This window comes from Belonocnema kinseyi, chromosome 6 (genome assembly GCF_010883055.1).
Source record: "Belonocnema kinseyi isolate 2016_QV_RU_SX_M_011 chromosome 6, B_treatae_v1, whole genome shotgun sequence".
NCBI lineage: Eukaryota > Metazoa > Arthropoda > Insecta > Hymenoptera > Cynipidae > Belonocnema > Belonocnema kinseyi.
The window spans coordinates 117166978-117189123 of record NC_046662.1 but is presented as its reverse complement, the minus strand read 5'-3'; the positions used below and the strand labels follow the sequence as shown (position 1 = coordinate 117189123).

At 32.2% G+C, this 22146-nt stretch overlaps 1 protein-coding gene across 15 annotated transcripts in view; it reads right to left on the bottom strand.

The window, feature by feature from the left end:
• The window catches only part of LOC117174093 (histone deacetylase 6), a 788923-nt gene that overhangs the window by 150535 nt on the left and 616242 nt on the right, over positions 1–22146 (bottom strand). For 14 of the 15 annotated variants that reach the window (XM_033362808.1, XM_033362803.1, XM_033362813.1 and 11 more), the window contains one exon: positions 11188–11324. The exons of the other annotated variant lie outside the window; for it this stretch is intronic. In XM_033362808.1, the coding sequence (XP_033218699.1) occupies positions 11188–11324 (137 nt within the window). The remainder of the gene's footprint in view (positions 1–11187; positions 11325–22146) is intronic. 15 annotated transcript variants of the gene reach the window in all.

Here is a 22146-nt window from a genome sequence, read left to right as displayed (position 1 = left end):
ACATTAAAAATCGTACAAAGCTTTTGCGATATTGGAAAGACATCATTATCCTTAATTCTTTCAAAGCTTTATAAATATACCGCTTAGTTTCTAATGAATTCAAAACATATTTTTACCTCTAAATTAAAAATTTCCCGAATAACCAAATTTTTTTGCTAACCCGTGTTTTCAGATAGGGAAATTTTTCTCTCTCGCTCTCGCACGATTTGACATCACTTAGCTGAGAATGTGTATAACAAATACCATATATCTGACAATACTGCGCTGCTAATCGCCTGATTTTAAAAATGGCTCAAACGATATCCTTAGAATTATAATATTTTTTACATTGCACTTTCAATAAGCAATCAAATATTTTTAAGCTTTAAACTTTTAAAAACTACATAAACATTTTTTAAATGTTTATTAAGAAAAAAAATGACATATTCTTATGAGTCACGTACTTTATGCTCTATGATAAATCAGTCAGTAATACACTGATTTTTTCAAGACACTATTTGATTCAATTTTTAAAATACTTGAATGGATTCCATTACAGGTTAATTGTCATCTTCACTAAAGAGTTTTATATTTATTCCAATTTACCAAGTAAGAAATCCATTTCTTTCTTTCCAAAGAGACTTCATATCAAATAATTTGTTTTCCCTGAAGTTGATGAGTAAATGACATCTTGTTTTATTTATTATAATATTCCCCAGTAGCCTATAATATAAAATAAATTATTAGAAAGAAATTCAATCCTTAAAAAACGTCAAAAGTAAAGAGAAATCAACAAAACAGAGAAATCTGGAGATCAGGCAATTAGTTAAAGAAAAGCGAAACAGTGAACATTTCAAAGAACAGGATAAAAAGAAAATGTATATAAAAACCAAAAAAGGAATAATGCATCATTTACTGAAGAGGAAAGTTTTCAATAAAAACAAACTAAAAGAAAGGAAATAAGTGAAGGGCAATCTCAAAATAATGAGCAAAACAAAAAATTTATGGTAAAAATGAGAGCAAACGAAGAATATAAAGCCAAAGTTAATGAGCGGAACAAGAAATTTATGGAAAAAAAGAGAGCAGAAAAAGAATATAGAGATAAAGATAATGAAAGAAGAAGAAAATCAATGGGAGAAAACAGAAAAAAACAAAAAATATAAAGCTTAAAAACAGTGAGCGAAGGAAGAAATTAATAGCAAAAACGAGAGAAGACGAAGAATATAAATCTAAAGAAAGGCAGCAACAAAAAGAAACAAAAAAAATAGAGAAGACAGACTATGTAAAGACAAAGAAAGGGAGCAGCAAAAAGAAACAAAGCCAAAGATTAGAAAAGACGAAGTATATAAAGATAAAGGAAAGGGCAAACAAAAAGATACAAAAGCCAAAATTAGAGGGGAAAAAATATATAAAGATAAAGAAAGGAAGCAACAAAAGGAAACGAAAGCAAACATTAGAGAAGACAAAGAATATAAATATAAAAAAGGCATCAGCAACAAAAAAACAAAAGCAGAACTGAGAGAAAAAAAAAGAATTTAAAGATAAAGAAAGGAAACAACACAAAGAAACCAAATCAAAAATTAGAAAAGACAAAGAATATAAAGATACAGAAAGGCAGCAACCAAAAAAACAAAAGAAAAACTGAGAAAAAAATAGAATTTGAAGATAAAGAAAGGCGGCAACAAGAAAAAACAAAAGCAGAACCAAGAGAAAACGAAGAATATAAAGCTAATGACAGGGAGCTGCACAAAAAACTTAAAAAAAGAAAACGCGCAAATTTAGATTTTAATATAAACGAACAAAAAAAAACAAAATGAAGCAAAAACGAAAAAAGGCTAGATTTGGAATTTAGAAAGTAAGAGAGAAAAAAAGATAAAAATGCTAAACGTCGCTTAAGATTTACTACTTTTTACAGTTTTAGAGAAAATTATGTAAGGGATTTCAGATGTAAAAAAGATCCTGCGTCCGTTGCGAAATTAAAGTTTAAAAAGGAGCGAAAGGATACACCAAGTAATGTTTGTGCTTTTTTGTACTATTTATTCCACGAAAAGATCATTTGACAATTTATAATGACATTTTCGTGGAAAAAATTAGAGCCGGAAAAATACCTAAATTGGTGACGAGTAATGGTTTTAAATTTCCTTGCGTACCAGAATGCATGATAAAATTGTCAGATTTAGGAGCGATCTCAGTGTCGCCATTAACATCATTCAAACAAATTTAGCTTCAAAACCACACGCATTAAACTCACAACTGTCATTGAAAGGAAGCGTTGTACATATTCTATCTGAAGTAAATTAAGTGGTTAGTACACTGCCAAAACCGCTTAATAAAATGGATATTATACAATTAATATTTAAAAGAAACCTTTTGCATAAGTCTGATTGCATCAATGAAATTGTTAGACCAGCTGATATTTGTGAAGCACTAAGTTGCTTATTATCTACCTCTCTATAAAAAGAATATGAAATTAAAGTAGATAAATCCTTCTTCAATGAATATAAAAGGAATTTTTATGTTAAGCTTAATTTTGTGGTAGAAGATGAATACAAGGATGAGATAAATAATGTTAATGATTGTAAAATAAAAATTTTATACGATGAGGACGGTAAAATAAGTTATGCCTGGATAAAATAATAAACCAGTTCCTTGGAGAACACCTCACTTAAGCGCATTGTGCCATCCTAGAATTTTCGGCGGGTATGCTCTTAGAGAAGATGTATGGGGCACAATACGAATCAAATCCGAAGTTTAGGCGAAGTGATAGAAGAGTATGCGACACGAAAACTTTACAGTAGAAAATGTTCTTAGCAAAGGATTTGTTGATGACGCGATTAGGCATGATGTCAGATATAAAGTATTAAAATAAATTCGTTTGTCGTCTGCATATTTGGAAAGTGAGAAAAAAAACTATCAGCTATGGTGCGACAAATTGGAAAGCCAACCCTTTCTTTTACTTTGTTAACTGCGGAAAGATGGTGGCTAGAATTAATGCAGATGTTAGTGTATGTTCTTAATGCCAAAAAAATTTCCTTGGAAGAAGCATTAAATCTCGATGATAATACCAAAACTTATTTCATTGGGCGAGATCCCGTTACGTGTGCACTGTATTTTGATAATTAATTCAGAGCGATCCTGAATTATATACAAGGAAGAGGTGGTCCATTTCAAGAGTAATCTGTTGTGTGGAGTTATGCCTCGAACAATGATACTAGATCCTTTGGAAAATGTAGACAATGAAACAATGATAATAGTAAAAAATAATTTGAAAAAATTAGAAAATTAATGCATTATTATTACAAAAAATCAAGCGAGTTAGTAGAATTTTGTGATAGTTTAAATCGATTAAATTTAACAGAAGACGAGTATATATTAGCAATTCGAATCTCGATAAAAAGAACTAGAACCTTTTTACAGAAAAGGAGTACAGAAGTAGCGATAAATTGTTCTAATCTAGACATCCTAAATTTTTTTGAGGCTAATATGGTCATCCAGTTTATTCTGAATCCTAACAGCTGCGCATCATACATTGTTAATTATGTAAGTAAAATAGACAGCGGATTGTCAAAATTATTACGTCAAACAGTAGAAGAATTAAACAATGGCAACTTTGGAATCAAAGAAAGATTAAGGAAATTTGCCAACGCTTTTTTACCAATCCCAAGAATGAGCGGGTTGGCATGCTGAAATAAGATGCTGAATAAAAATCGTTAAACACCCACTCAGAAAATTATTTTAAAGGAAGATTACGTAACTAAATATGAAAAGCGGCCAGCTTCAAAAGTGGACGTATGTCTAGCTGATTTTGCAGCTTTCTCTAAGTCCAGTAACAAGAAAAATGAAAACGATAATAAAGATAACGACCATAATGAAAAAGACGATGATGAAAAACAACGCGATAGGCCAATGTTTATTTGATTTAGAAGCTCTAATCAGAAACGAGATTCTTCCAATAATTATAGAGAACAAATAATGTTGTATTTGCCTTGGCGGTGTGAAGAAAGCGATATTATTGCGAAAGATTGTGGACTCGTTCACCACAAAAATATAGACACAATCAAAGAAATCAAAAAGAGCTATTGAGCTGTTGATGACAAAGTATTAGATGAAGCCATCGAAAATGCATTCGATGTTATTAAAGATATTCAAAAAGAAAGAACAGCAACATTTAATAAGAACAAATTAGATGAAGATAGAGAAGTTGATATTTTTGAACAAGCAGAAAACGAAACTGTGAAAGATAATGTTTGTAATAGGTATACTGCCCCTGTAAAGTTACCCGAAGAAGATGTATACAACATAATGGAACAATTGAATGTTAAGCAGCGCGAAATTGTAATGCACACATTACACTGTATCAAGACAAGTCAACTATTATTTTATATCTTCCTAAGCGGTTCTGCTGGTGTTGGAAAAACTACAGGAATAAATGCAATTTATCAAACAGTATCCTATTATCTGTCAAGATTGCCGGGTAAAAAACAAGATGTAATGCATGTTTTATTTTGCGCACCATCCGGTAAAGCAGCGTTTTTAATGGGCGGAGTAACTTTACACACAGCTTTTAAATTACCAATCGCTTAAAATAGTCGACAAATGCCTGATTTAAGTTCAGATCTAGCGAATAATATTCAAGTAAAATTGTTTCACTTAAAAGTTTTAGTAATTGACGAAATGTCGATGGTTGGAGCTAGAATGTTAAGTTAGATTGACACCAGACTTCGACAAATCAAAGGTGTTAACGAACCTTTCGGTGGAGTATCGGTATTAGTTGTAGGCGATCTCCATCAACTGCCACCAGTTATGAATATACCCGTATTTAAAAATCCAAAAGTATCGTGCATGAGTGCATTATCAAATATATGTTTATAGGATAAATTAAATTTTTATGAACTAACCGAGGTCATGTGACAGAAAAACGAAGCCAAATTCATTAAAGCATTAAATTATTTAGCTAATGAAGGTATGACAAATAAAGATATTGATTTAATTAAGTCAAGATGTGTGAATGAGAATCAAGTACCAGATAATGCTATTATATTGTATGCTGCGAACTATCTGGTGGATTAATATAATGCAGATAGGAAACAATCATTTGAAGGAGAAGAATTTGTGTCAGAAGCTCACGATCACAAAATGGAAGATAGTTCAGAAGAAGAAAAGAGTAAGCGATTGGAGTCACTAAAAAGTAAAAAAAACATCAGAATGTGCAGGTTTACCATACCAAGTAATATCTAAAATAGGTATTAAATCTATGCTTACAAATAATATTGACGTTCAAGATGGATTAGTCAATGGCGCTTGCAGTTTTTAAGAAAAATCAAATTTAAAGGTGATTTAAATGAAATATCTAAAATATGGGTAGAGTTTAGCTTCGATAGAGTAGGAAAGAATGCACGAAATAAATGTAAGGAATTTATGCTAAAACATAATATCGACAAAAATCGTACTTAAGAAAAAATCAAAGAATAACAAAATCAATATTATGTGTTGCACGTAGCCCTACAAGAGAATTACGAGGGTTTTATATAATTGGTGACTTTAAACCTCAAGTAAAACAAAAGACGAATGATTGTAGTACCATTCAACTAAACCGATTTAAAGGTAATCGTCAATTGACTTTATTGTTTAATAACACAGGCCCACACAAAAAAAAGTTGCTTGCAAGAGAAACGCGAGTAGGCTACCCTTATAGATTCTGAGCCACTGAATCCGAATATGGCCTCAGAATTTGTCCTACACGTCTCAGTTTTTCTCTAGATTTAAAAAGTAAAGAAAAGGATAGGGATTTTCTGGTCACAGAGGGCATACAAAAAACTTGCCTGCACGAAACAAGTCACTAGGCTTCAAATCTAGCCTCAGTACTGTTCGTACACGTCTCAGTTGTCCCCTAGATGCAGAAAATAGGCAAAAACATAGGGATATTCTGAAAGCAATTTTGATAGTACCAGTATACACGCAAATAGACAGATGGATGTTATGTTTTTAAATGCCGCGACTTATGGACACGTATTTTGTAAACAGAAATACTCTTTGTGCCTTCCGTTTCCCCTAGCTTGGGTGATTCTAGGTAAATTTAAGGTCTTTCTCATATTATATAGATTTGTACGAAAAAAAATAACAACATTGCAGTTTTTCGTACTAAATCTAAATATGAACCCCAAATTTTTCAGGTTTCTTCCATTTTCTCTTTAGATGCAAAATGTAGGGAAAAGCCTAGAGAATTTCTGGTCACACAGGCCCACCAAAAAAAGTTGTCTGCCCGGGACAAGTGACTGATTTCGCACGCACAACTGTAAAGAAGATTAGGTTTTTGTTATTTTTTTATTTGTAAATCTATATAATATGAGAAAGCCCTTCAATTTCCCTAGAATTACCCGAACTAGAGAAAATAGAAGGCACAATGAAGAATTTTTGTGCATAAATTAAGTCTCTACAAGTCGTTGCACTTAAGAATATAATATCAATGTGCATATTTTCGCGTATACTTGTATTATAAAAATAATGTGCAAGTCATCCATAGGGTTTTCCTTATTTTCTGAATCTAGGGGGAAACTGAGACGCGTAAGATCAATTCTAAATCCAGATTTGGATTCAGCGGCTCAAAATCCATGAGGGTGGCATAGTCAATTGTCTCGTGCAGAGAAATTTTTCGTACAGCCTATGTGGCCAGAAATCCCTAAACTTTTCCCTACTTTTTGCATCTACAGGAAAATTTAGAGGCGTAGGAGAAATTCTAAAGCCAGATTTGGATTCTGCGGATCAAAATCCATAAGGATAGCCTAGTCACTTGACTCGTGAAGACAACTTTTTTTTGTGAGCATGTGTAATCTAGACAGTTCTAAAAATAGAAGCATCATTTTCTTAAATACTAGATCATTAAGAAAACATGCAAGTAAAATTTCAAATGACCAATGGTATCAAAGAGAAAATATTTTAATATTTGCAGAGACACGATTAAGGCCAAACGATATTGTGGAAATACCCAATTTTGAGGAAATATTTAGATCAGACAGTTATGAAAATGTTCAATTGAGAAGAATTATTCTTTTCGTTAAAAAAGATATAGAAGTTGATGTTTTTAAACGTGCACAAATATATTCATGCTAAAAACAATTTAAATATCTTTGACAAAAATGTGCACATGATTGGAGAGACTGCATTTTTGCAGTCTTTTGATAATTTTAGCATTCATGTAAATACAGACACATGTGGTGTAGCTGAACCAAGATAAAATGTTCTTGCAGTTTCCCCTCCGAACAAGAAAAAATTCCAAAAGAAAAAGCAAATTTGCAAAATTTTGTAAGGTGGTCTCACAACTTACACAAATTCTGAAAGTGTTGGTCACTGGATATGTACGTATCACAACGGAACACGAATGAATATTTATAATAGTCTAAACATTGGAGAATTAGACGATCAACAAACATTATTTTTAAACAAACTTTATCCATGGAAACCAGAAGTAAAATTTCATTTAGTCCAAAACAACCTAATCTTATAGACTGTGGTGTATATGCTATTGCATTTTCTACCTCTATGTTTTGAAGATAAACCTGAAGATGTAAGTTATAATGAAAGTCAATTGAGAACATGGGTTGTAAGAATGCTCACAGAAAGGAAATTTGAGCGTTTTCCATAAAAATAATTACTAAAATATATTGAATGACAAGAAAATTCATGTAACATCAAAAGTGGGATTTTAAGCCACAGAACATCATATGTTATTCAGAATGTTCCAGGGATAATGTAATAGTCATTTTTTTATTTTAAAAAGTATATATTTAATTCCTAATATTCCTATCACTATTCATATGTAGTAGATTAGCCCAAAAAAGCACATATTATATATTAGAGCCGTACAAATGCAAAGTATTTAAAACTCAATTGAAGGCTCTCAATCCGCGTGTTTTGTATACAAGTTTCTAAATCATTTAAATTTGTATCAGATGCAAAGTATGTGAATCTCATTCAAAGTGAAATAGAATCTGACATATAAAGGCTTTCAAGCCCCATATTTTCAAATTCGATGGAAAGTATTCTAGCTTAAATTTTAACTAATTTTATTAAATATATGACCATAACATGGACATAATAATATCCAATGCTTTCTTTTGTTTTCAATGTTACTGATCTAAGTACAGCATAAAGGCTCTTAAGCCACATATTGCACGTAAGGGCTCTTAAGCCACATGTTGCATATAAAGGATCTTAAGCCACATATTGATAATAAACATAGACTGGACGAAGACACAGAGAATATAAATAGCTTCAAAGAGATGTATGATACCCTCATAGCACCTGAGAAAGAATTTCCACCCATCACTACCGAGGAGGTGAAAAAAGTATTGAGAGGTATGAAGAACTATTTTGCTCCTGGACCAGATGGTGATACCAGATTGTATCAAGACATTCTGGTGGAAGAAGTTTCCTTCAACCCATCAGCATTTGGCCGGTATTTTCACCTCATATTTAAAGCTGGAAGAGCAAATACCGGAAACTTTGGTGGAAGGGCGCACAGTACTCTTGCCGAAAATAGCTGACCCAAAGAATTACAGGCTAATCACTTGTCTGAAAACATTGTATAAGATATTCATAGCTATCCTAAATGATAGGATTGTTCGGAAAATCGGAACTGTGTGACAAGAAACACGGCTCAAAGAAAGGCATCCTACCAGCGTGACCTATCGATGGCCTCGATTGCTTATCGGAAAGCTTTCGATTTGACCTCCCATAGACTTATTATCTGCCTTTTAGAAAGCTTAAAGGTTCATTCGCAAATTGTGAGGTGCATAGAGAAATTGATGCCGCTCTGGAAAACAAGATTTACTATCTCATCTAGAAAAAATTGTGTAACAACTTACAAGGTCACCTTTCAGAGATGTCTGGATCAGGGCGACACCATGAGCCCACTTCTATTTGTCTTATATTATTGCCACTATCTCTAGCACTTCGCCATTCCGAGGGATACTTTTGCGGCAAACCTGCAAACCGAAAGTACAAGGTCACTCATGTATTTTACATGGATGATCTTGAGATCTATGCTAAAAACAAAGAGGAACTACATATAGCTCTAGGGATTATCGAACGATACACTAAAGAAATAGGAATGGAATTTGGGTTAGACAACTGCGCCAAGGCTTGTTTGAAGCGAGGAATACTTAATGGCATCTCTGAGGAGCCTGATCTCATCGATAGAAGCGCTATACGACTTCTTTTGTTGTTGTCGTCCTTTAATTCAGCTTAGAGACCAAAAATTTTAACTTAAGATACAAAAATAAAGTCTCGCTCGCGGCCAGGGGGAACACTTACAAAAAAGGTCTTGCCTATATCTTGGCTATCTCTTGAATGAAGACTTAGCGAAGACAAATTATTTTTACTCGGGTTGACAGTTAAATCGACGTATAGGTGACTCGGGTATCTAAGGTCCCGTTGTTTATTGTCGAAGTTTTTTTCCATTTAAGAGAGGTTAGGACGTTAGAGTTTAGGCGAACATAAAAGGGACCAAATAACAAATACTTACGTTTAGAAATAATTTTTTTCTCAATTTTTAAAATAGTGATTTTAAAGTCAAAAACCTGAATCTACATATTTTTACCATGTTTTTGTTTTTCTGTAAAGATTATTTAATCCTTAAAAACTGAACACAGCAATAAGAATTCATAAAAAATCTTGGGATCACAGGGTGTTTTTTGGGACAATAACGTAATTTTCATAATTTCTAATCTCATTTTTTATGAAAGAGTTTTTTTAAATTTATACTTGACAGCTTCCGTTTTAAGATGAGTTTTTGTAAGGTCATTGTTCGCCATTATTTTCTTCAAAAGTATAATGTGGAATATGACTTGTGTGGTATGTCTGAATACATACAAGAATGCTGTAGAATTATTTTTTAAATTATAATAAGCATGTAATATCTTAAAAATAAGCGTAGTCAAATTTACTCTATTTTTGAAGACTAATTTCTCAGCTTGTAATGATTATTTTACAAATTTACGAACTGCTCGCTGTCTATTGACTTTTCAACTACAAATATATGTAAATAAGATGGCTTGAATATCGCATTTTCTTTCACATGGCATTTCTGACAAACTAAAACGTGTACTTGATTGGTAATAGTACGAGTAGAATGCTTTATAATGCAGTAGAAAAAAGTGTAAGATTCATTGATCGATGTGCATTATTGGAAGCGTGAGATAAAAAAATATAAAAACTGCCATCCTCAAGTTGATTTCAGATGAGCCTTAAATGTCTATTTATTATCTTATAAATGAAGTTTTATTAATAAATGTTGCTTGCAGCAGTACAGTAAGATAAGTAGAATAGTATTGTAAAGGAAATATGGAAACGCTTCTCTTTCTGACTGTTAACATAAATGCATACATGTATTCACGTACTTAATGCATCCTCTGCGAACTTTACTAGAGGAGGAATCTTTTATAGAGTGTGCTACCTGCAAATAATTATCACATAGTGATTGCATCGGAGTATTATCGGCCCTATGGATCTGCGACTATTGTTAATAAGTTCGCTGCACATTATATTTTTCAAAATTGCATTAATAAATATTTTTATACCGTTAACTTGCTTATTTTTCGTGTATTTTGATTTTTTCTAGGTGTGTCATATTCGAGCTACCCTTTTTTGATTTTCGAAAACCTCGTTTTTTGAAAAATCTGCATTTAAAAAAGTACCGCTGTTGATATGAAAAAAGGAAACATATCATTCGAAAGGTTATTCAACAGCCTTTCGAATGACCTATTATATATTCAATTTAAGTTCATGGAGTCGCGGCAATCCGTAAAAAAGGAGTTGGTGTACGGTATATAAGGATTTGATGTCAAGTCGAAACATGTTGGCAATGTTTTGGTAAAAATATAAACATAAAAGGTATAGTTAGGCCTTAACAAAATTTATCGAATTACTTACTGAAAAACATGCAAATTGAGAAATATAAATTAGTGAGAAACTTTTGAGTTTTCACAAATATTAAAAAACGTAATTTCAAGGTTATTTTAGAATATCCTGACTTTTTAAACTGGCACTTAAAAAATACAATATTGGCATTTAGTTTTTAATATAGCTACTGCTTTAAGGTGTATTTCTAGTTTTAAAATTCGTTTTATAGACAAGGGCAGAGTATAATCCTGAAACTAAAAAAGCACATTATTACTATATTTATAACATACTAGCTCACAATACGCTTACCTGTATTTTATGAGAGGGATAGCAGTAAAAATCTGTGTGTCTCAATTGTTTGTAAGGAAAACCAGAGGCCTCATTAGTATTTTCACCCTTATACTTCGACTTACTTCTTTTTTCTTCGTTCAATATTTCTTCTTTAACTAAAAAAAAATCCTCTACAATAGGATACATCGAATTTTTTGGAACTACATTAAAAATTTTTTTCCCTAGTAGCCTGCAAGGAATAGTATTAGCCAACGAGTATACGTGCAATAATGAACGAAAAGAACGTCATGAATTTGTACAGTGAGGCTTTCTCTCATTTTTTCTCACTAAACCGCGTTTATTAGGGACAATCCGCAGCGTCTTAGCAGCTATTGATATATTACTAGAGATTCATAACGAGCATTTGAAATGTTTTCCAAAATCTCGTCAGATTAATTAAAAACCCCGAACACAGCACTTATCACATAGAGACGAGCGATCACGCAGTCAAGATGATCGTGTCGTCTTGATCGAATTTTCTAATTAGCAATTCTTGATCCTCATTATATTTTAGTTCCATCTAATCATATTTCAAGGAAATCTCGATTGTGTCCAAAAATGATCGATATGCATCACTATTTAATACTTCGTTTATTGTGCACATGCGAATTTCTACTGTGAAAAATGCAAGCGCTGAAAAGATCATTCTACTTTCAACGCAGATTATTAATGTCACAAATATTTCACCTTGATGTCCTATAACAGATGCACGAGGACAGTCACTAGAATTCTGTGAATGGTACATGATTCGATGGGATGCTCATTTAGAGATAGGATAAGGGAATGCTTACCAAATATAGAGAGTAGGGCGGAAATAAAATACGGCTCGCAGGCCAAGCAGAATGAATAAAGGATGACAATTGAACGGGATGACAAGGGACTGACATGTGCTTGCACTGCTGAGAATACAGCCACAATATGGGATCAGAAGCCAGGGCCCTTTGGGCCTTGATCAGGGAGTGCGTAATATCTGTAGAAATCGGAATCTGCAGTGCAACGGGTGAGTGCCCATCCGTTATTTTCTGATCAATTCGGTTGTACACCTCAATAAGCAGGTCCGAATAATGGTCTAGGTATGGTCCCGAAGGAATAACCTCCAAGTCAAGACTTGAAAACCTTTGCTGAAGATTGAATTCATTGAATGCATTGCATTTTCAAATTACAATATGTAATCTGATTAATTTACGATACTAAAGTACTTATTTATCTATTGTAATTTCACTTCACGTTACAATGTGAAAATAAAACGGACGTTATTCAATTTGCAGGCGACTGTAAAATGATTACGTCTGACGATGGAAATCATTCGATTAGTTTGAGACATAATAAGTTTACCTATGATGATAAATTTACTTGGGACGTTAAGTCTACGAAAATGTATGTAAATTTTGATGATCTGTGTCTTTCTATCGCGAGGGAGTAAGTTCGCGCAAAAGAATGGTGCAGAATCATTTGCTGGACGTAAATTTTGATCATTTGGGACTGGCAAGTGCAAGTCGTGCCAAAAGATAAGTTCCGGAAACGCCCGAAAGGCCACTTAACATTTGGTGCATATTTCGTTTGTTGTTTTGTACGTCGAATAGATTTTAAGGTTATTTTACGATTTTGGCCAACTTGGAAATCTATAAAAGGTTATTATATAAAGATGCTATTATAAAAAATATGCTAAAATTAACGCTTTCCATAAACTTATGAAGTAATTACAGAAATAACTATGAACTTTAATTTTTCATATAGAAGTCACAGTAAAAGAAAATTTTAATTTAAATACTTTAGACACGATAATGAACCTCTAATGAGTGATGGATATAAAGGTGTTTATTGGGTCGGCCAATGTATACATATGAAAGACTCAATAACCACCTTTATATATATAAAAAACATTTTTGGTTTGAAAACTATGTAAAAACGCTTTACATAACAAAATAAAAGTGATGTAAGGTATGTGAAAGCTACTTTACAACGGAAAATATACCTTTGGTATTATTGTATACAATAATGATTTTTTATATCTGCAGAAAATATGTTATGCTAAAATTAACGATTTACATAGATTTATCAAGTAATTACAGAAATAACTATGAACTTGAATTTTTCATATACAAGTCACAGTAAAATAAAAATTTAATGTGAAACTTTAGACACGATAAACCACGTTTTACCTCTAATGTGTGATGGACATAAAGGTGTTTATTGGGTCAACCAATATATACTTACGAAAGACCTCATAAGCACCTTTATATGTAAAAACACATATTCAGTTTAAAAAATACGTAATAGCGCTTTACATAACAATATAAAAGTCATGTATCGTTCAAGAAAGTTAATTTACGACGGTTAACATATCTCAGATATTTATCTATACAACATTATCTATACTACATCAAGTAGTTACAGAAACACCTATGAACTCTCATTTATTATGTACAAGCCACAGTTAAAGGAAAATTTAATTTAAATACTTAGGTCATAGAGCTTTCAATTAATTACAGACACATTTATAAAGTCTAATTTATTAGGTATAGGCCACAGTTACAAAAAATTTTATTTGAATACTTAGGACCCGATAAACAACGATTTATCTACGATGAGTAATGGACATAAAGGTATCTTTATATCCTTATATATGAAGAAACATTTACACTTTGAAAAATATGTAAAAATGTGTTACATTACAAATTGAAAGTGATGTAACGTTTAAGAAAGGTAATTTACAACGGAAAATATATCTGAGACATTAATTTATACAATATTCATTTTTTACATCTGCAAACAACCTTTTACATATTAGAATTAACACTTTGTATAGACTTTTCAAGTAATTACAGAAACATTTATAAACTCTAATTTATTATGTATAAGCCACAATTAAAGAAAAATTTAATTTGAATACTTAGGAACCGATAAACTACGCTTTACCAACGATGAGTGATGGACATAAAAGTACTTATTGGGTCGACCGATATATTTATATAGAAAAAAACAATAAGCATTCTTATATCTTAAATTAACACTTTGCACAGAGTTTTTAAGTAATTACAGAAACATTTATAACGTCTAATTTATTATGTACAAGCCACAGTTAAAGAACAATTTTATTTAAATACTTAGGACCCGATGAACTACGCTGTACCTTGATGAGTGAAGGATATAAAGTTGTTTAGAGGGTCGGTTAAAATAATTTTTATATATAAAAGACCCAATAAGTACCCTTATATATGAAAAAAAAAATTTAATAAAGTTTTACATAACAAAAGAAAAGTTATGTAACGTTCAAGAAAGATAATTTACAACGGAAAGTATATCTGAGATATTAACTTATAGAATATTTATTTTTTATATTTGCAAACAACCTGTACATATTAAAATTAACACTTTGTATAGACTTTTCAAGTAATTACAGAAACATTTATAAAGTCTAATTTATTATGTATAAGTCAAAGTTACAGAAAATTTTAATTTTAATACTTAGGACCCGATAAACTACGCTTTACCTACGATGAGTGATTGACATAAAGGTACATGCTATTACTAATATAATGTACCTAATAAGAACTCATACATTTACTAACTGAAAAATAATGTGTCTCGGGTAAGCGATCGGTTAAATACCCTTACGTATCTATTTCGGACCTAACAAAAACCTGTACATATATTAACTGAAAAATAACGTCTAAAACATATGGGCCACCACTAAAAGAATCAATGACTTTGCAAAAACCTAATATCCTATTACTAATGTCATATTTCGCTAACTACTTCAAGTTTCTACATATACTTACTAAAAAATGTGTAAAAATATTTAAGCAGAGGCTGAATCCGTCTTCGGATTTTGAAAGACCTAACAACCAGGGTCGCCGGAACAATGTCACTTTGAGTTTTAGGCGGGGAATACTCTATACACCCAACACCGCTTCCGCCCGCCCTGCTAACAACCTATTGATAATATTATATTCTGCCAGCGACTTCGAGTCTTCAACTGCACACTTTATTATATTATCTTATATTCGGAACCAATCACCTGTTCGTTGTCCATAGAACCAATGAAAATTCTGACTTATGTGGAAGCAGTATCGATATTCTCCAAGCTTCATACAGGCCATTCAATCTGGAATGAAGATCTTAGCGATTCGAATTATGTGATTATGGTTTTTCCAATCAATAATAACTGCCATCGGTGAATGAACTGCTAAACACCATTCACTACGTAATGAAGACTGACTAAGAACCTATATATGCTTTCTAAAAAACATGTGTAAAAAAATTGAAGCTGAGAGTCAATCTGTCTATAGAGTTGGAAATAGCTGTAAATAGAACCTATCAAAAGGCTCCAGTGCGGGCAATACGTATTGACATTCTCCAAGTTTAATACATATCATAACAACTGCCATAGGTAAGCGACCTGTTGAACATCTTACGTATCTGTTTCGGACCTAATAAGTATCTATACATATTCTAATTTAAAAAAACGTGTAAAACATATAAACAAGCACTTAAGGAATCTATGACTTTGCAAAAACCTAGCATCCTATTACTGACCTTACATTTCGCTAACGAGAAGTTTCTAATTTGATACATATTTATATTATTACATATCCGGAAACAATCAAAAGATCGCTATTCATATAACTTACTAAGATACTTATGTAAATTTAATCCGTTTATTTTGTCTTCGAGTTCAATAGACTTCATACAAACTTAAATGAAGGTCATAGTGATTCAAATTAAGTGATGATGACGTTCTTAATTAATAATAACTGCCAGCGGTGACTGACCTGATAATCACGTTTTCATATTTAATGCGGGCCCGCTAAGAACCTATATATACTTACTGAAAAATGTGTGTAAAGATATTTGAGCAGAGTCAATCTGTTAATGGATTTGGAAAGACCTAAGATTACATAAATAATATTGTATTTCGCTAACCACTTTAAGTTACTAACTTCCAGTCTAATTATAAAATCACGTATAAGGAACGAATCAAAAGATCGCTGTTAATAAAATCTATCAACAGGCTGAAGTAATGGCAATCTGTATGGACATTCCTAATCTTTAATACATGTAATACAGTTTTAATAAAAATGACAACGATTATAATATGAATTACGGTGATTGCAATTATTAACAACTGCCACATGTAAGCGACCAGTTAAAAAGCCTTGCGTATTTGATTGGTACCTAATAAGTACCCATGCATATACTGACTGAAAAATAATTTGTAAAAACATGTAAGCAAACACTTAAAGGATTTATAACTTTGCAAAAAATAGCATCCTATAACTAATATTATATAACACTAAAGAATTCAAGTCTCTAATTTCAAACTTAACCATATCATCTCATATCCGTAACAAATGGTGTTTTCCATAAAAAATAACTTCCAACCGAGAGCGACATGATAAACACCCTTGTGTATTTAATTCATGCCTAATAAGAACCTACACATAAACTGCCTGAAAGATAACGTGTAGAAACATGTATGCAAGCACTCAAAGAATCTATGACTTCGCAAAAACCTAACATCCCATTACTAATATCATATTTCGCTAAGGACTTTAAGTTTCTAATCTGACACATAATTGCATTATCACATATCCGGGAAAAATCAAAAGATCGCTATTCATATAAACTATCAACATTCTGGTGTAAAGGAAATCCTTATTGATATTTGTCAAGTTCAATACATGTCATACAATCATGAATGAAGATAGAGATACAAATATGGCATCATGACGTTTTTAATTAATCATAAATGTCAGTGGTGAGCGACCTGCTAAAAACCCTTACATATCTAATGTGGACCCTCCAAGAACCTATATATACTTACTGGAAAATATGAGTAAAAATAATTTTGTACAGAGTCAAACTCTCTATGCACTTGAAAATTTAAAAAATTCCGTAAATAATGTTGTATTTTTGACTAATATAATAACAGAACATAGAATGTTTCATGTTAAAAGAGAGTGGTCTCAAAATAGAATGTGTGAACTCATTTAAGCAAGCCCTTAATGAATCTATGACTTTCTAAGAACCGAACATCCTATTACTAATATAACGTTGCACTAACGGCGATTAGTCTATTTTCGAATGTAATGATATCATCACATATCAGAAGCAAATCAAACGATCGCTGTTCATACAAATCATCAACATACTGGCGTAGAGCGAATCGGATAGGTATTCTGCAAGTTGGAAAAATGTCATGCAATCTTGAATGAACGTCATAGCGATTCAACTCAATGATTATGGCGCTTTTAATTATTAATAACTGCCAGCGGTGAGCGACTTGCTAAACACCCTTACATATCTAACGAGGAACCTTTAAGAACCTGTATATACTGTAAAGATATTTACGTAAAGATCAATCTATTTATGGATTTAGAAACACCTAACATTCCATGAATAATATTGTTTTCTGCTAACTACTCTAAGTCTCTCACTTCATGTGTAATTACAAAATCACGTATGAGGAACGAATCAAGAGATCACATTTAACATAACATCAATACGCTGAAGTCCGGGCAATGCGTATTGACATTCTCTAAGTTTAAAACGTGTCATGAAAAATCCAGTGAAGCAATCTGTCAAACATCCTTATGTATTTGATTCGGACCTAAAAAGCACCGGTATATAAACTGCCTGAAAGATAACGTGTAGAAACACATATGCATGCACTCGAAGAATCGATGACTTTGCAAAAACCTAACTTCCTATTACTAATATCACATTTGGCTAAAGAATTTAAGTTTCTATTTTGAAACATAATTATATTCTGTGATATCCGGAAAAAATCAAAGGATCGCTGTTCATATAACTCGTCAATTTACTAAAGTGCATGGAATCCGGATAGATATTTTACAATTCCAATACGTGTCATACAATTTTAAATCAAGGTCATAGTCATTCAAATTAAGTGCTTACGACGTTTTGAAATAATAAAAATTGTCAACTGTAAGCAACCTGCTACACAACCTTAGATATCTAATGCGGACCCACTAAGAACCTACATATACTTACTGAAAAATGTGTGTAAAAATAATTGAATAGAGAGTCAATCTGTTTATAGGCATGGAAAGACCACACATTCCAGAAATAAAAGTGTAATCTGCTTAAGACTTTAAGTGTAATTATAAAATGACGTATACGTAACAAATAACAAAATCGCTGTTAATAGAATCCATCCATACGACGAAGTACGGTCAATTCGTATTGACATTCTCAAAGTTTAATGCATGTCATGAAAAACTCAATGAAGATCATAGCGATTTGAATAAGGTGATTATGGCGTTTACGATTAAAAATAAATGTCAGATTAGAGCCACATGCTAAACACCTTAAAGTATCCAATGCGGACCTTCTAAAAACCTACATATACTTGCTAAAAAATCCGTGTAAAGATATTTTAGCAGAGAGACAATCTATTTATGGATTTGGAAAGACCTGATATTCCATGAATAATATTGTTTTCTGCTAACTACTCTAAGCCTTTAACTTCAACTATAATTATAAAATCATGTATGAGGAACGAATTAAAAGATCGCATGTAAGAGAATCTATCAATACGCTAAAGTGAGGGCAATGCGTATTCACATTCACCAAGTTTAAAACATGCCATGGAAAATTCAATGAAGATCATACCGATTTAAATAAAGCGATTATAAGGAACGATGTTATAACGAAAGATGTTATTTGAACGTTTTAAAAACTGCCATTTTCGAAACAGGTCTTTAAAACGTATCTAGAACATTTTATGTTTATGGAATGTTATTTGGACTGACTTTAGACTTTTTTGAATCGTCCTAATGATGTTCTTTAACGTTTGTGCCCATTGGGATATATACAAGCACTCAAAGAATCTATGAATTTGCAAAAACGCAACATTATATTACTAATTTTATATTTGGCTAACTACTTTAAATTTCTAATTAGAAACATAATTGCATTCTCACATATCTGGAAAGCTTCAAAGGATCGCTTCATATCAATCACCAATGTACTGGAGTTTAGGGAATACGGATAGATATTTTATAAGTTCAATACATGTCATACTATCCTGAATGAAGATTAGAGCGATTCAGATCAATTGATTATGGCCTTTCCAATTAATAATAACTTCCAGTGGTGAGCGACCTGATAAATACGCTCACAAATGTAATGCGGACCGCCAAAGAAGCTACATAGACTTACTAAAAAATGTGTGTAAAAATATTTGAGCAGAGACTCAATATGTCTTTGGATTTGGAAAGACCTAACATCCTATTGCTAATCTTATATTTCGCTACCTACTTCGAGTCTCTATCGATATTCTCCAAGCTTAATGCAGGCCATACAATCTGGGATGAAGACCTTAGCGATTTGAATTATGTGATTATGATTTTTCCAATCAATAATAACTGCCAACGGTAAATGAACTGCTAAACACCATTCACTACGTAATGAAGACCGACTAAGAACCTATATATGCGCACTTGAATATATGTGTAAGAAAATGTAAGCTGAGAGATAATCTGTCTCTAGATTTGGAAAGACCTAACATTCTATTACTAATACTATATTCTGCAAAAGACTTTGAGTCACTAATGTCAAACTTAAGTATATTATCCCCTATCCGGAACAAATCATAAGATCGCTCTTCATAGAACCCATCACAACTGGTGAAGAAATTCCAATATGGATCTGATCGGGGCCAGATCGGGCAGAATTTTGCCTAATTCGGGCTATATAGATGGGGCCAGACTGGAAATGAAACGCGAAACCCGATCGGGGCCCAAGCGCAGCGCCCAGAGATAACCCGGTCTGGCCCCGATTGGGCCCATTTTTATTTATTTTTATTTTACCTAATTCAAAGGGATTCTTAAATAAAATAATATTAAAATCGTATATATCACTTCGTAAACTAAAATTTGGGAATTTAAAAATCAGATTATTAAACAGATCACGATATGAAAACATTAGAGTATGTAAGACTAGAAACAAAATATTTGTTAACAACATTTTTTTCGGATCAAACGGTAAAAGTCGAAAGACGCAATATAACAGGCAGCATTTGTGTATGATAAACTATTTAAGTATTTTGCAATATATTTTTGCTTTCAATTTCTATATTGAACCTAAATGTAGAAAGTTATTTTAAAATGAGTTGATTATAATACTGCACTGGCTCTTTAAGTTATTTTTACAAAAGAGACTACGCTACACTGAGAAGGTTGTATTCACATACGGCTTATATAAAATCACCTAAAAATACGTGAAAATAAATATGTTTATGACATCATTGTTGATCTAATCCGTTTTCACATTCAACACATTAAATATCAATTCTGCTGCTTTTCTTATAAACAAATAATCTCATTTCGAGGTTAGGTTTCATTCTAACATTCTTGATCAACTTATTTAATCTTCAACACGTAACTCAGTAATATTTTGATGTATACGATACTTACGCACTCGTCTTGTGTTCGTTTTTGGCATTTTTCCAATTACTAGGTCACATTTTCAATTATTAATTGAAATATTTTTGACGTTGACACTTTACATTGAAATATTGGCGATTTGGAATCAACTGACTTTAAGCCCCAAAATTAATGGGGCGCCCTCTACTGTCTAAATTGGCTGTTAAATCGGGGTCCAGAGGGGACGCGAAAGCTCTATCGACATTCTTTAAATTCAATACATGTCATGCAATCTTCGATGCAGATCACAATGATTCAAATAAAAGATTATGGCGTATTTAAAAAAATATAACTGCTAGTGATCAGCGACCTGTTAAACACCCTTACGTATTTAATTCAGATCTAATAAGAACCTATACGTATACTAACTAAAAAATAATGTGTAAAAACATATGAGCAAGCCCTCAAAAAATCTAGGACTTTGCAAAAACCTAACATCCTGTTACTAACGTCATATTTAGTAGCCAAGTTAGCCCATTTAGTCTGCAATAACTTTCAGAATCAGAAAATTTGAAAGATTCTTATTCCTTTTAACATTTCTACGCGTTAATAAAATTCACACAAAATGAAGCTGGCCTTCCTATTAACGAAAATGAAAAAAAACGCTATAATAAAAAAACGCTATATTCACTTAATGCGAATCGTTATCAGCTTATTGCAATATCGCATAACATTTCTTGACCTTGGAGAATATTAATATGGGTTTCCCAAACGTCATCTTATTCGTGGGTTCTATGAACAACGATCAGCTGATTTGTCCCACGCATTTGATAATATAATTATTTTTTAAATTATATATTTAAGGTCTTTCGCAAAATGTACTATTAGTAATAGGATGTTCGATTTTTAAAGCCATAAACTCATTGGCTCTAATCTAAAATGTTTTTATACCTATTATTCAGTTAGTTTATGTAGGTTGTTATCGATGGGTTCTACGAAGCATAGGCTATCTTTTCGCTGCCGTTAAGAATTTGGCTAACTTAATTTAGCTAAGCTTTCAGACGGTATGAATAACCTATTATTTTTCGAAACATTTCCAACGAATTAAAAACTACAGTATTTTGTATTACAGTTTGTAATGTAATTAGTCTCCAATAACTTTCAAAATATGAAATTTTAAAAGATTCTTATTTCTTTTAACATTTCTACGCGTTTACTAAAAATCACACAAAATGAAGCTAGCCTTCCTCTTAACGGTAACGAAAAGATAGCCTATTCTTCGTAAAACCCATCGTTATAAAATGCGTATTAGATACATAAGGGAGTTTAGCAGTTCGCACGTCGCCGGCAGTTATTATTTACTCAAACCGCTCCAATAACTTAATGCAAATAGTTCTAATCTTCTTTGAAGATTGCAAAACATGTGGTGTTCTGGGAGAATGACAATAAGGATTCTCCATATATCAGCATATTCACTGTTTTTTGGAATAGTCGTCTGTCGATTTCTTCTGGTTACCTAATATCCTAATTAGTCTTAGAATTGGAA